Genomic DNA, 16,163 nt, shown 5'->3' on the forward strand with positions numbered 1-16,163 from the left:
AAAAGTATGTGATTTAAAAGCTGGTGCGGTGGCTCAGTAGATAATGTTCTTGGTTACATAGTGTAGAACAGGAGTTTGGATCTGCAGAACCTACACAAAAGCCAGCCAAGCTTGTTGGCCACCTTGTTGGCAATCCCAGCATTCCAAAGGCAGAGGCAGGAGATCAACAAGAGACATTCATTCCCCTTCATTCCCCTGTAGATTAAATTACAAAATTTTATTTTGTGTGTTTGGTGTGGGTTTGATCACATGATATATGGACACACCTGTGTAGGTTTTTCTGTATAGGAGCAGAAGGTAGTCACCAATGTTTGAAATGGACATATGGGGTTGCAGGCTCCTATTAGAGTCTTTTAATGGCTATTATCATTTGTCTCATTTTCGGCTCCATTCATATTTCTACCTTCAGGGATTTCTGATAGCTTCAATATCTTTGCTTTTCCCCATATTGTATAAGAATTGCCTTGTTTTGTCTTTTCCTCAATAGATACTAAATTTCCAGCTTTGGGGACATACACCATTCCATGAATTTCTTCTTTACTATCTTGTGTTTATATATCTGTTCTTAGGAGGTTATTTTTGATATGTCCCATTTATATTTTCCCTTTAGGGAATTTCTTATCGTTGAAAATACCATTAAAAGAGTTTAGTTCTCCTCCTTTGTCTACTCTTAAGTAATGTCAAGCATTACTTAAGCAAACATCATTTTGAGAACTGTCTTACTCCATGACATTTTTCTTCTCTGAACATCTGAGAGTATACTTACATAAATAAATCTAAATTATGTAGGTAACCCCTCAGTCTAGTCTAGATACCATCCATCATGGGACTTAGGAAATAATACATGCGACCACTGCTTGTTTAATATAGTAAACTATTTTAACAACCCTTTTTAAAATAGATGAAATATTTTTAAAATAACATTGAGGAAATAGAATTCAAGTACTAGGGAAACGGCTTAGTGGCTCAAGTGCTTGTTGTGAAACATGAGGACTTGAGTTCAGATCCCTTCATCAGTGCAAAAACTCTGTGCATGGCAGCACATACCTGTATTCCTAGCTCTGAGAGGTAGAACCAGGAGAACCTCAGGGACTGACTGTCCAGCAAACCTAGCCAGTTTATGAGCTCCAGATTCAGTAAGAAACTATCAAAAACAACCAAAAAAGGTGGAAGGACTAGGGCAGAGTTCAGTGACAGCACACTTGACTCCAAGGCTGGGTCCTGGGTTCAGTCCCAACACTGGACAAAATAAGTGTAGAGCAATGAAAAGATTCCCCATGTCAAACTCTGGCCTCTGCATATATACACACAGGTACTCATACTGATATACTTGTGCTTGTTCACACACATAGAAAGTACAGTAAATAATAACCCAGTAGCATAGTTGTTTGTGAAGTAGTGTATGTTGTTACATCATTGTATCTTACAATTGGCAGCGCCATAGGTTTGTTAATACTACCTAATGTCACTATTCACACAGCTACATCATCACCAAGTAACAGGAATTTTTTAATTTTATTAAATTTTAAGGGCCACTATAATATATGCAGCCCATTGTTGACCAAAACATATTGATGTAGCTATATTTGGAATGAAAATGACCCCCATAGGCTCACAGGAAGTGAACTGTTGGTAGTTGTGGCCTGTGTGTGGCCTTCTTGGAAGAAGTATGTCACTGAGGATGGTCTTTAGGTTCTTAGAAGCTCAAGCCAGGCCTATGTCTTGCTCTTCCTGCTACCTGCTAGTCCAGATGTAGAACTCTCCTTCTCTAGGACCATGTCTGTTTTTGTGTCTGACCATGACTATAATGAACTGAACCTGTGAACCTATAAGCCAGCCCCAATTAAATGTTTTCCTATAAAAGTTGCTGTGTGCTGGCTGGTGGTGATGTATGCCTTTAATCCCATCACTCAGGAGGCTGAGGCAGGTGGATGTGAGTTTGAGACCAGCCTGGTCTACAGAGAGTTTCAGGGCAACTAAGGCTACACAGAAAAATGCATCTCAGAAAACAAACAAGAAAGAGTTGCTGTAGTCATGGCATCTCTTCATAGCAATAGAGTACTGACTGAGATGGTAGCATAGAAATGTATTATTAATGTATATATTTTTTCAAATGTTTATATGTCTTTGAGTTTTAGTCTATTTAATTTATTGCTACTCCAACTGTTTTATGTGTGCTTTTCTTGTACTATACTAGCTGTACTTAACTTTTCATTTCAAGTTGCCTTAACTCTAAAGAACTTCTTGTTTTGGGCTGGCAAGATGGCTCAGTATATAAAGACACTTGCTGTCATGCCTGATGATGACCTGAGTTGGTTCCTAGAACATGCATGGGGAAAGGGAGAAGTGACTCCTGCAAGTTGTCCTCTGCTCACAGGTGCTTCATGGTATGTGCATGCCAACATCCATCATTATAAAGAAAAGTAAGTCGTCTTTCCCCCCCTATAGGGAGGAAAAACGTCTTACCAGTTCTTAAAGTTTTCCACCCTTTATCTTTCACTTTTTTCTAGTAATACTTGTTAATGCCAAGACCAGAGAGGGACTGTGTGAACCTCAGACTGTTAAGAGCACATCAGAACACATAATCAAGATAAATATTTTGGTAGAATTTTTAAAAACAAAATTTACACATAATAAAGAAGCAATAATTTCAGTAGAGGTCAGGCAGGATCTGGGGTACATCCCTTAATCCCAGTGCTGAGGAGACGTACATGTTTGAAATCAGCCTGGACTATGAATGAGACCCCTGCCTCAAAAAGAGAGTTTAAATGAAGCCAAGCAATCTATTCTGTTCATGGTATGAACAGGGTGATGTACAAAATGAAGCTTGATTCAGTCAAGCTTTCTCATCATCCATTTATTTTTTCCAAGCATGTTCCTTATCAAATCTACCTATCTTTTATCCCATGGGCCCAGTTTCTCTCACTTTGTTGACTTGTTGGGGTTTAAAGATCCTGTGTTTACAGCATGTTTATGTATCGACAGTCAGTGTCTCATATGTGCCTCCCATTCCTTAGATTGATGTTAGATATGACTTCCTTTTGCTCATGGAAAATTTTGCTGGAGAAAGCAATGAATTCTGAATTGTATGTGGTTTTTTTCCTTTCATTTTTCTTAAACTTTATTGAGAATGTTGAATACAATACAAAATGTAAAACATTTTCAAGAATTATGGCTATAAATACATTGAAAGTGATAATGGAATAGATGTTTAACCCTCTGTACTGATCACAACGGTAGAGTGATAATTTATTTCTTTGCTTGCTTCCTGTAGTATTGTTTCATTCCCTCCAAAAAGTTTTCTCAGTAACTAGAATCTGTTAGGCTGTTTTGGATATCTGTAGTTTATTTTCTTATCTTAATATCCTTTCATCTTTCTGCATTTGTATTTACTCAGGAATGTATTGCCATCTTTTTCCCCTTTATTTCTTTCTGTTATTCTTTGCTTTGTGCCATTTTCCTATGATGCCAAGGGCATAGTGATCCAGGAAATGTTTGACATGTTTCTTTTTGCCATTCAAAACCATGGCTTGTTGTCTTAAAGAGAAATTGCTTCATAGGCTAAAGAACATCATAGTGTTACATTGTTTTGGTACATAAATTGATAAAGAGATCACAGAACAATGCTTAAAAAGAGGGATAAAATAAACATTCAGCTCTGAAAGTACAATATGTAAGATCTGTTCACCTATTAAGTTTATTGTTAACGATATCCAGAGAGGATTCCTTCCCCTGTAAGGGAAGATTGATCATAGAAGAGGAAATTGACTCAGCCCTGATAGAAAAATAGTAAATGTGATGCAGTCTTACCATTTGAATTCACTCAATGGGAAAAACATTTTCTTTATGAATTTTGGTAGGCGGGGAATGCATGGCACACACATGAAAATCATGGGATATCTTTCGGGAATCTTTTGTCTCCTTGCTTCTCATGGGTTTCCGGGATCAAACTCAGGTAGCCAATCTGTGTGTAAGTATCCTTACCCACAGAGCCATCTCACCAGACCAAGAACTGACCTTTCCATTAATGTTCCAACTTTCTTGCATACGTTCCTCCAGCCTTTGGTTATCATTTTTTACTGTTTGCTTTATTTGTTGATGTTCATTGGGAACTTTATGGCAGTAAATAGTTTTAGATATGTAAAATGTAATTTTCAATATTTGGAAGGAATCATTAATACTTGTTTCTGGATTATAAATTTCATTATGTAAGCCCATTTGTTATGGAAATTTTGGCTTTTTAAAATGTTTTAGTTTTTGTTGGCACTTTTTTTATGTTTACATATATTTTAAAACATATTGTAAGTCTTTAGAAGTTTTTTTTAATATGAATCTGTTTTACTGTAAATCTTTTTTTGGCCACTAGTCTTTTATTTGGTAAACAACAACATTGTTGAAATGAAAGTCATAGTTGTTTTTGTTGTGGCTTACCAAAGATGGCGACGGGTATTTTTACCGTTAGTAGTGAAAGCTGTGTCCATTGTCTTGGTTTGTATTGCCATCTAGCAAGCATGTTGCTGGCTTGGAGATGTGATCAATGTCTATGACAGCTCTCCTACATAATAAATTGTTAGTAGTGTTTTTTTAATGCCGTTTGGTTTTTTGTCGCTTATGTTGAGTCAGGAGATTTTTTTTTAAAGGAGCCGCGTAAATATTTGCTTGTCTCTCGCAAATTAGAGTCCAACTGAGAAAAATGCTGCTACCAAGAAACCTTGAATATCTCTGTTCTTTTGTTTTTAAAACCCTTTTTTAAGCTTTTATTAAATTTTAAGTGGAAGTTCTTATTAGCCACGTGGGCGCCATTTGTAAGAAGTATGGGTTTTTCCGCCTGCCGCCAGTCTTGTCCCGCCGCCGCGCCAGCCCCAAATAACACACAGAGACTCTGTATTTGATATTATACTGTTGACCAGTTACTACTTTCTTATCGGCTAGTTTTGTCTTAAGTATTAACCCATTTGTGTTAATCTATGTATTTTCATGTGGTCTTCTTACCGGGAGCCAGCTACCACGTACTGCTCTTTCCAGACTCTCCATCTTGACCCTTCTTACTACTTCCTATTTCCTCCTTGTCTCCTAGTCCCTCCTATCTTCCTTTCCTATTGGCCAACAGTGCTTTATTATTAACCAGTATGAGAAACATATTTACAGAATGACATCTCCCATCAGGAGATTTTGTAAATTATGGTTTTGGTGATGATATTCCCACTTCTTAAGCTAACCTAAATCATTTGACGAACAATATCACTTCTATTTTTGAATAGATGTTTATAGATTGTGTCAAATCATTTCTATGAGTAGTAAATGAAACTTGGAGTTTATATATAATGAACAATGTCTGAGACATCTTGAAATAAGTTATTTGAGTAGAAAAATTAAAAAGGTAACAGGAGTCTCTCAGATAGAGTGCTCACATTTTGTGTTGAAGGGGACTGCACTTCTAAGAATATAATTAATTTTGTTTTTCACTTTCTTCTTTGTTTCCCCAGCCTCATGACTTTGATGAATGTCGGTTTGACATCAGTGTTAATGATAGTGTTTGGTATCTTCGTGCTCAGGACCCAGATCACAGACAGCAGTGGATAGATGCCATTGAACAGCACAAGGTAGGATTGCTGATGATTACCTGTTCATGGAAGTCTAAGTAATATTCTTGGTGATAACTCTTGTAATCTTCACACGTTGTTAATCCCAAAGATGGGAGGAGAGAGACCACCAACCTGAGTCATTGTGACCAAATTAATTAAAGCAAGCCTTTTTATTCATGTACAACAGTGCCTCTTATCTGAGGTGGGGTTTGAGGCAGGTCAGCATTGAATGTGAGGAAGACAAAGCTTTTACATAGCTCATGGGTAAGGGGTTTCCAAAATTTGGCAGACAAAATAGGCAAGGTTACAGGAGCTGACCATCATAACAAGTTATTCCTAATGACCTCCAGCAATAAATACCTGGTTGCAAGGTTGTAATAACAGGATAGTCATAGTAACAGGTAGTTTTAACAAGGTAGTTATAGATGGTCATATAACCTTTTGAAACAAAGGCAGGGTGTTGCAAATGGTTATAAACAACTTTTTGAAACAAAGACATGATTGCCATCCCTAGAAGAGGCAGTTCAGAACCATTTGTAGTTAAGGTTACAGGTGGGGCATAGCCCAATCCTTGAGAAACGGAGGTTTAATTATAAACAAGAATTAACATAGTTTGTCTTTACTATAAGATGACTTTTAAGCCTAAAATGGAGACAGGCTGTTTCTTCAATATAAAGAATTATGAAGCATGTTACTGGAAAGTAGAACCCTATTTGATGGAGTGGTAAAGATTAAAACAGTCATATAGACATTTTAGAACAGTATTTTTTGTCTAACACTTAAATTACACAAAGATATTTACCACAATAAATAATTCTTAATTGAAATAAAAATATGCCCTGCCTTATAAACTGTACCTTGATTTTGCTGTTGTTTTTTGAGACAGGGTCTCCATGTAGCCCTTTCTGTCCTGGGACTCTTTATGTAGATCCGGACTGGCCTCAAACTCATAGATAATAAACTGCTTCTGCCTCCCAAGTGCTTTAATCCCAAAGGCTGGGATTAAAGGTTTATTTGTTTAGGATATGCTTTATAAATAATATTTTTTTAAATTTATATTGTTGGGATGACTTTAAGAATAACATTCAGTTATAAGACCCTAATGCTTAAAAATGTCAGTGTTAATTTTTATAGTCCTTATAAATCATTTGAGGAGATTCATAATACAACCATTTGAAAATAATTTCAATTTTGTAACTGAATCTATCTTATAGAATTATCTTATAGATATTAATGTTTAGGCCATGTTTATATATTTGAAGCTAATCTTTGACTTCTGCTGTAATTGATAAGTAGACTAAAATATGCCAGTAGTCTACCTTACTACTGTTTCAGTGATATGGCAAAGCATAGGTAAACTTCTGTAGTCATTATACCATCCTTAAGTGACCTAAGAGAATTTGTGCTTGTTCAAATACTTGTCTGTACTTGTTCACATGAGCTTCACATATTTAGAGTTGAAACACCTGTTTTATTTTTTAACAGCCACAAAACACATAGGCAGCACAAAACAAGAAAAACCAGTTTCATCTAGTGTGCCGTGAGATACCAATGATTCTTGATACCAATGATTTATTAGCTCTCCTTTTCTTTTCTTGGTTTAGTTTGAGTTTAGAAAATTATGATCAATTTCTTTTGTCCCTTAACTTTAATATTATGTTGCTTTAGAATGTTTCTAAGTCTTAGTTATTTTGGTGTTATAACTAGTATACACGTGGAAAATTTGTGGTCATTTTTATTATTTAAAAATAAGATGAGCCAGTATTTTAGAATTTCATTGCTTTGAAGTCAAGCCAATCTGTATTCACAGCAGCCTCTCTACATGTGACTTTGTGCATTTGTGACTACCTCCCAGGCTTTTCTCAACTGTCAGTTGTGGTACTTCTGATGAAAGCTGTAATAAGGAATAGATAAGATCACACACACACACACACACACACACACACACACACACACACACACACACACACACACACACACACACACACACACACCAGCCACTCCCCTGAGTGACAAATGCCTCTGTGTATAGTATAGTTGGAAAAGCTACGGCTTAGGAGTCACTACTTTCAGTAAATTGTAGCAGGTTGTTTTTGGAAGAAAAGTTGAGTGTTCAGTGAGGATAGCTAAATGTACACATACGGAAAATATACTGAATTATTTCATTCAGGGCCAGCCTCTCACTTGAGACTAAAGATGTCATTAAGTAGAACCAGTTTCTATATTTTTAGCAGACATGACTGTTAAAGATCTGGTCAGTTGATTTAGATTTAACCTGAAGTACTGTGGAAGTTTTCCATTTTTATTTTTTCTTTTGAGTGAAGATAAATACATAGAGCATATATTTCATGTTGTTGATTTCTTTGGATCTCAGAGGGGATATAGCTGTGCAAATATTTCCTTTTTTATTTCTAAAACAAATAATTATTGTTGTTGTTCATGCTTAATGTACAGAAACAAAGTATGTGATACATGCCAACTAAGCAGCATGTTAGTGGATATGTGAGTTGACTGTGAGGCCTGAAACTAAATTACCTTATGTAACTAACTGAAGGAGAAATTTCAAATTTTCCTATCTATAATATGTAAATTATCTGCTTTCTTTCCCTAATAGACCAGATGCAGAGAATATGTTTCCTGGCTCAATATCATTAAGGACTGTTGACCGTTAAACTTGGAAATTTTAGTAAAGTAAACTGAATAGTTAACTTGATCTTTAAAATTAGTACCAAATTATTAAGGCAGTGATGACAGTAAGATCTACTTTCTAGAGATCACAGAGTCCCAGTTAGTGTATTTATTGCTTTATGTGGTTCATTTTCTCTCTGCCATCCTGAAAAGTAAAGAAAGATGTAAAGAAAATACTTCACAAGGAGCTGACAAGTTTGTAGTAAAATTAAATATTTTGTGTACAATCTACTATCTTTTAGTTCATCCTGTTGTAGGATTTGATTTGTATTCTCTTTTGTATCAGTTACATTGGTATGATTGTTGCTGGAACACCGTTTTCATAAGTTCAGTTCTTGAGAATTCGTGTTATCTGATTGTCTAACATGTAAGCTAACTATGAATTCCCCTTCTTGCTCTTGGCTTTCCATAAAAGGCAGTATGCTATATTAGTTAGTGTTCCAGTACTACAATCAGACACATGCATTTGAGTCATAGCACAATTATGTACTAGATGCTTAAGCTTTGTGAGTTTTCTGTAGAATGAAATTTGATAGCATGCTATATGTGTTACCTTTCTTCACCTCTAAATAAAAACAAGCAGGTGAGCAAAGGAACCTATTTGGGATAAACAAAATAAAATGAAGGGTATAATAGATATGGACTCTGATAATTCCAGCTCATTCAGTTCAATTCACAGTTACTTTCTCTGGCTACTACCTGTCCTTTGGATGGCCGGACAGGCCACTTAGAGTAGTAAACCTATCTTTCTCTGTCCTGATATCACTGGAAGGATGTTCTTTTTGTTTCTCTGTTTGTTTGTTTGGGTTGGTTATTGTGGTGGATTGGTTTTATTAAAAGTTCCTGACAGGTTTTATTAATATTTGATATCTGGAAGGAGTGAAGGTTCTGTTCCTTCCCAGGTTACTCTTATGTTATAAGCTTTCTATATTAATATATTTCATGCATGTATACAGCACATGTCTTCACTCTCTACCTCTGATTCTTACGGGTGCTTGTATGAGAAGCAAGTGTTCTATCTTAAATGACTTCTTCAGTAATAGAGTAGTAATGATGACAGTGAATAATTTTGAGAATAAATATATGCCAGCTATTGTGATAATGACATTATATACTTACCTCATTTTACCCATATATTCATGTGATAATAGTATTATCCTAGCTAATTGAGACACAGACTAAGTAGATTATCCAAGGTTAGACACTAGTTAGTAAAGGAGCCAATCTTTCCAACCTGAGAGCATGAACTCTTACTGTAAGTACCTACTTACATGGAATATTTTGTTGACTTAAGTCATAGACTTCTTGAATTGGGGTATTCTCATATCTTAATACGTTCTTTGTGTCTGTGGTGTTTCTTTTATACTAAAGGTCCTTATGGGCTCAAATGTAATTATATTAGATTTTAGGAATTATTAGGGATTGAACACATAAAAATTTACAACTTAAATAATATAAATAATGGAAAATAAATTCTGTGCTTGGAAACTAGTGTTTGTTACTTGAAGTCTCCCCAAGACTCCCTTTAATCTTAATGCTTGGAGTTAGAATGATTACTAACATCAATACAGCAGAGTTCTGTTCTCAGAGTCTGCTTGTGTGTTCCTTCCTTAGTTATATTTCTTAGTATATTAGACATTGCATATTTCAGTGTGCTGTTAAATAATAACTGCTGTAAAGGAAAGTACTCAATTCCAGATCTTTAGATCTTTGTTTTTTGTTTTTCAAGACAGGTTTCAATGTGTAACAGCTCTGGCTGTCCTGGAACTAGTTGGGTAGACCAGGCTGGACTCAAACTCACAGAGATTCAACTGCCTCTGCTTCCCTGAATGCTAAAAGTAAAGATGTGTGCACTATAACATCCTGATTCCAAAGTTATTATTAAATCAAAGATTTGTTTTCAACTTCATATGTAGAAATGGAAAGCCATATATATTTGAAACCAGTAATTTTATTTTGAAACAGTATTTTGGCTTTCTTTTGTTTAGTCCATTAATCTTTTGTATTTCTACTTATGATTTGAGATAACACTAAATAGATTACTTACTAAGATAAACTTTTATTTTATAGTTAAATCTCTTGGCATTTTGCCTTTCACATAAGAATGATTTTAGTCTTTGTAAACTAAACACTTTGTGAATGTAAAGTTAAAATGACTGGTTTATATTCAGATTAAAGGAACATTTTTCTGGTAAGGGTGTGCCTATATATTAAAGGGCCTCTGTGGGCATTTTCTGTGTAACTAATTTATGACAGAAATATGTAACTATTTATTAGGGTTATTTTTTTTAATTGTGGTATTTTCCCTGGTGTCATCTACAGTTAAAGTTCTTATGATAATGATAAACACAATTATAGTATTTTAATTTTAAAAAATAAAAATATCAAAAAATGAATTGGGAGCATTTTTATTAAGCAGTGAAAAAAGAAGATATTAGGTAAAATGCACATATTTAGCATACATGCAACTGAAGACACATTAACTTGACAAGATTTTCTGTCTTACCAGAGAGATTCCCTTAAATCTGTATGAAAAGTTCAGAAAGTGTGTGGCCTTGAGTACAGTCTCCAGTACCACAAAAACAAAGAAGAAAAAAGTCAATAGTGCCAAGTGTTAGCGAGGATATGGAGCAGCAGATACTCTCATTCAGCACTAAAGGAAGCAGGGAAGTGTGCAATTTCTTGAAAAGAGTTTGACAAGTTGTCTACTTAGATGAAATGAATATTCAAAATCTGAAAAAGTACAGATATCGATGTGAAATATCCATACATATAAAATATGCTCTTTAGCTTATAGGACTAGAGGCTAGTCTATGTTCCATAATAAGTGACAAAAGTGCCCTAATCCCCTCCCCAAAAAAGTATAGAGCACCATGGTCATCAAAGAAAGTTGTAACTGTGTGTGTAACTTTTAAGTGCTCTTCTTGTTAACAAAACTCTTGTCCTCCAATCCTTTGCTACAATTTATGTGGGTTAATTTCATCCTTTTCTCTTTCTGTCATAGTTCTTATTTATTTATAACTTCTGTTTTCTCCTGTTCTCTTAGTTCGTTTCCTTGCTTTAGTTTCCTGTCTTGTGGCTTCAGTTCTATTTCAACTTCTGCTACCCTAAACTCTTGGTACTGCCCAATTTAAAAAAAAAAAAAAAAAAAAAGAACCCGATTCTTTACATTCCAGGTTAATATAAACTGATCACCCTTGTTCCAGTCTCAGTTAATCATGTTATAATTATTTGTGTTTTAAGTTAAGACTGGGATTAATGGTTATATTAGTGAGGCTGTCATGCTGAGACCATTTAGGGATGTAAGAATGGATTCTTTTTCTCTGCCAATTTAAAGAATAAAAAAGCAGGAAAAGCAAGGTCTCGGGACTCAGCCAAGTTTTATTAAAAGCAGAAGTGCACAAAGAGAAAGACTCCCCAAGCAGAAAGGGGGTCCAAAGATGGTATCCAAGTTTGTCTGGCAACACCAAACTTTTATATGTTTGGAAGAAGGATGGGTTCTCTTTCTGCCCCAGAATTGTCTGATTTAGACTTTTCTGGAGGACTGCATAAGCCATACAAAAGTAAAGAGACTGATTTCTTTCTAACCTGGAAGGTTTGAAAGTCCTGCACTTCCCCCTGGCAGAAAAAAAAAAATCCCATCCTTTGCCTTGGAGAAGCAACAGAGGTGCGCCGTCGTGAATGTTTAAGTGAGAACTACATTAGTCTGCCTAGAGCTCTTCCCCCGTCTGCCTTCCAGGGTTTTCTAGTCCATCATAGTGTGACGTCCTGAAAACGTGTCTTGTATAGTGTATTAGAGTTAAAAGTTTTTAAAATGTTTAGCCACATATTGTCAACTAATAATGGGCTATGTGTGTGATTAATATTATGAAATTTTCAGCTTAATTTTCTACTTTTGTCAGTCTACAATTTGCTTATAAATTCTTTAGAAAAGAAACATGTAAGGGAAAAAAACAACTAACCTGTATTTAAGTGACTGTCTCATAATGTTACTATAGAAGATGTGAAATTATAAGAAATTACATGATACAAATATATGCCATTTTGTACAATAGCTTAATATTGTGTTTGAATTTTTAATTAGATGGAAAGATTTCTGGCAGTACTAAAACAGATGGGGTTCTGTTTTTTTGTCCATATTTGATAAGAAAAAGTAATAGTGGGTGGCATTGCTTACACATATTGACAGTAGTGGAGACAGTTTGCTAACTTTATATATGTACTGAACACTAAGTGAGGAAAAAATGTTTCTTTAAAAATACCAAAGAATTTAAAATAATTCTTTTCCTTCAGGTCTTTTTGTGATAGTGTAAATAGCACTTTATTGCTTGACAGATGTTCTTGGTTCATTTGATACTGATGGATGACTAGTAAGTAGTACTAAGGTAGAATAGATACTAGAAAAAAATCAATATACCCCAGTCTAATATTACATTCATTGCAAACAGTTCTGAAAGTTTTCAGAAACATAAGACATATACATAATTGAGCAAAGTAAGGCCAATGTCAGGAATACTTACATTACTCTTCAGTTCTTAGCCCGTTAGTTTTCACTTGATTACAGTCCTACCTCTCTGATATGTTGAGGGATAAAAGGAATAATTAGACATTTAAGAGTATTGTTTTTAGAGTACCTTCAAAAATAGATGTTACTCCCATTTTACATACAGACGAAACTTAAAGGATCATATAACCATTCATCAGTAAGTAGAATGTTATCCAAAAATCTGTGTCCTAAAATGTTATTAATTTCAGCTTTTTTTTCATGGCTTCATAGTTGAAAGTCTTTCCCATATGGCTAAATCTCTCAGGTCTTATTTTGTGTTTTAAATCCACCCTGTAAATTGTCTCTTACATAGATTTTACAGACTCTGTGGTGTTTTAATTACAGGAGAAAACAATAGAAAAAAACTACCTCAAGTCTGAAAACCTAAAGTTACCCTTCATTTAAAAACATTCCTTTTTAAATATACATTTTCCTTTCGATCCATTATTTATAGGAGAGAATTTGACTATATCACAGAACAGAAATCCTTTTTGCCAACCTATAAACAATATCGCACTACAAAATCTATCTAATGTCAGTAACTACTTTGAAAGTCTGCAGTCCTTGGAAGGCTTGCAGCTTCTAGGATTCAGGTTAGGCATAAATGGCCGATTATTGTTCATTTTGGCTAGTTTCAGCTCCTACAACAGTAGCAGCTACCCATCCTCAGCCGCATAGCTGTCAACTCTTCACCTAGTTTGTGGGAGCCAGGCTGATCACAAAGAACCCTGCCTTATAATATGGGGATCCATCCTATGATTTTAATTGCTGTTCAAGCAAAGAAGGGGGCAAGTGGTTCTTACCCACTTAAGGCAATTTTCTCCCCTTTCTTTTGAATTGATTTTTTAAAAAATAATTTATTTTTATGTTCATTGGTGTTTTGCCTGCATGTTTGTCTTTGTGATGATGTCGATTCCCTGGAACTGAAGTTATAGACAGCTGTGAGCTGCCATGTGGGTGCTGAGAATTGATCCAGGGTCCTCTGGAAGAGCCCCCAGTGTCGTTAACTGCTGAGCCAACTCTCTAGCCCTTTGAAGTGATTGTCAATTCCAGTCCCTCACTTTTTTTTTCTTTTCCCAAATGATAAGAAAATGAGGAGTTTTTAAACTGTTGAGAATAAAAGGAAAATTAGAAACTTGCTGGGCTTGGTATGCATGATGTGAAATTCACAAAGGATCAATAAAAAGTTAAAAAAGAAAAGGAAAGTGACTTGCATAGACAAGAAGCAGACTAGGTCTAGGCAAGCCCTAAGATGACTTTACCTTTACACCTCAGCTTTATCCTAGGCACAGAGGTTGCCTATGACAGTAACACAAACACACTGTAACACAGTGTTAAAGCTTTGAAGGAAGAGGGTCCACTTGACAGAGTTGACACATTGCTACGTTTAAATGTTCCTGTTTGCAACAGCAAAATAATTGTTATTAGTACAAAGGTACAGGAAAACCTGATGCTTTCAAAGGGTAAATAATCAAAACAGAAACTGTCCTGGGAAAAATCTGAAGGTTAGTCTGTCAGAGAAAACACTAAAAACAACTACCTTAATGACGCTTTAAAGAAACAAAGAATCTTAAGAAAATAGAATTATCCATAGAGAATCTAAAAAGAATCAGAGATAGTCTGTAGCTGAAACATGCTAAATGAGAAAGTCAACACAAACATGAAGTTGAATATATGACAGTATAGAAATGTATCTGACTAGAAGAATATAGAGTTTGAAAGAAATGAACAGACTAGAGTGTACAGGAGTCAAGGCCACTACTAACATGTAGACCAGCACACACATTGTGAGTTTTGTAGAGGGATAAAGGAACAGAAGGATAAATAAAGCAGCTGAAAACTCTAAATTGATGAAAGACAAATGTAATAAACATTTGAGGACTTTCAGAGGATACCAAGACAAACTTCCCAAAGACAAAAAGAATCCTAAAAGCCACTAGAGGAAAAACAATTCATCATACACAGAAGATTTTCAATATTGTCAGCAGATTTCTCATCACACTTCGGAGGCCAGAATGCAGCAGCCTGTCTGTACAGATCCCTAAAAGGAGATGGCTAATCAACTTAACGATTTCTATGCCTAGCAAAATTTTTCCTCAAAAGTGAGAGAAAAAAAAGTAATAAATTCTCAGATAAAGAAAATCTGAGTTTATTATCATTTGACCCATACATACTTCAAGAAATGTTTATGGGATCTTGCAAAGTAAGATGTAAGCAAACTAGACAGTAAGTCATATGAAGAAATAAAGATCTCAATAAAGGCAAAAACATGGCAATTATAAAAGCCAGCTACATTATAACAACAGTTTATACTTGCTCCTTTTTTCTACTAAGAGAATATTACATGTTTTTCAAAAATTTGTAGTCTGAGATCTAGTAGTAGTGTGGTTCTGTTAGACTTCTCTAAACAAGAAGAACTGATAGAATGAATGTGTGTATTAAAAAGGATATTTACTAGATTGGCTTACTGAATGTTGTTTGAGTGGTTCAACCATGGCTGCCTCACACTGTGAGGTTGAGAATCTGGTAGTTGTTCAGTTCAGCCTGGGTGTCTCAGCGGTCCCATTCTGGCACTGGTGTCCTGGGTGATTCCTGGAGAGCTGATGGTCTTCAGTCAGTGTTGGAACCCTGAAGAAGTTATTCTAATGTCAGTGAAGGAATGTCATAGCAGCAACAGGATAGATGAACTTGCCAGAGAGAATGAGAGCAAGAAGGCCAAAAGCAGCTTCCCTCTTCCACGTCCATTTATCTAGGCTGCCACCAGAGAGTACTGCCCACATTTAGGGGCAGTCTTCCTGCTTCAAATAATCTGATCAAGAAAATCCTTCACAGGAGTGGCCAGACTTGAGTTTTAGTTGAATCCACCTGCAGTCATCACAATGGCTGTAGTTTATAGTCTCTGTGTAAGGGACTTAAGCTGCAGTGGGTTCTGATTGAATTATTGTAGCTTCAGGCTGTTTACTGCAATTTCATAACCACAAAGAAAATAACTGTAAGAAATGTACCAATAGAGGGCAATAGTTCAGTAAAATGCTTGTCTAGGTTTGATCCCTAGCACCTCCAAGGAAAAAAAGGAAGATACATAAAATAAAAAAATAAATAAATAAAACTCAAAACATTTCCCCAAATCAACTAAACAAAAAACACAGTAATGCATGAAACGTGGAATCAGAAAGGGCCATGAAAACACATGGGAAACAGATGGAAATGAGAAAATACTTCCTTATCAGTATTTATTTTAAATTAAACTTTCCGGTGAAAAAACAGACATTGACAGAGTGGAAAAAAACACACTCCAATTTTTTGTTGTTTGCAAGGAAGTCATTTTAGCTCCAAATGCAAAC

At 35.4% G+C, this 16,163-nt stretch overlaps 1 protein-coding gene across 2 annotated transcripts in view; it reads left to right on the forward strand.

Moving 5' to 3' along the window:
* Positions 1–16,163, forward strand: part of Cert1 (ceramide transporter 1) — an 89,373-nt gene that overhangs the window by 29,797 nt on the left and 43,413 nt on the right. For both annotated transcript variants that reach the window (XM_051183012.1, XM_051183013.1), the window contains exon 3: positions 5,487–5,603. In XM_051183012.1, coding sequence (XP_051038969.1) covers positions 5,487–5,603 — 117 coding nt within the window. The remainder of the gene's footprint in view (positions 1–5,486; positions 5,604–16,163) is intronic.

The sequence above is a fragment of the Phodopus roborovskii genome, unplaced genomic scaffold, assembly GCF_943737965.1.
Source record: "Phodopus roborovskii unplaced genomic scaffold, PHOROB, whole genome shotgun sequence".
NCBI classification, from domain to species: domain Eukaryota; kingdom Metazoa; phylum Chordata; class Mammalia; order Rodentia; family Cricetidae; genus Phodopus; species Phodopus roborovskii.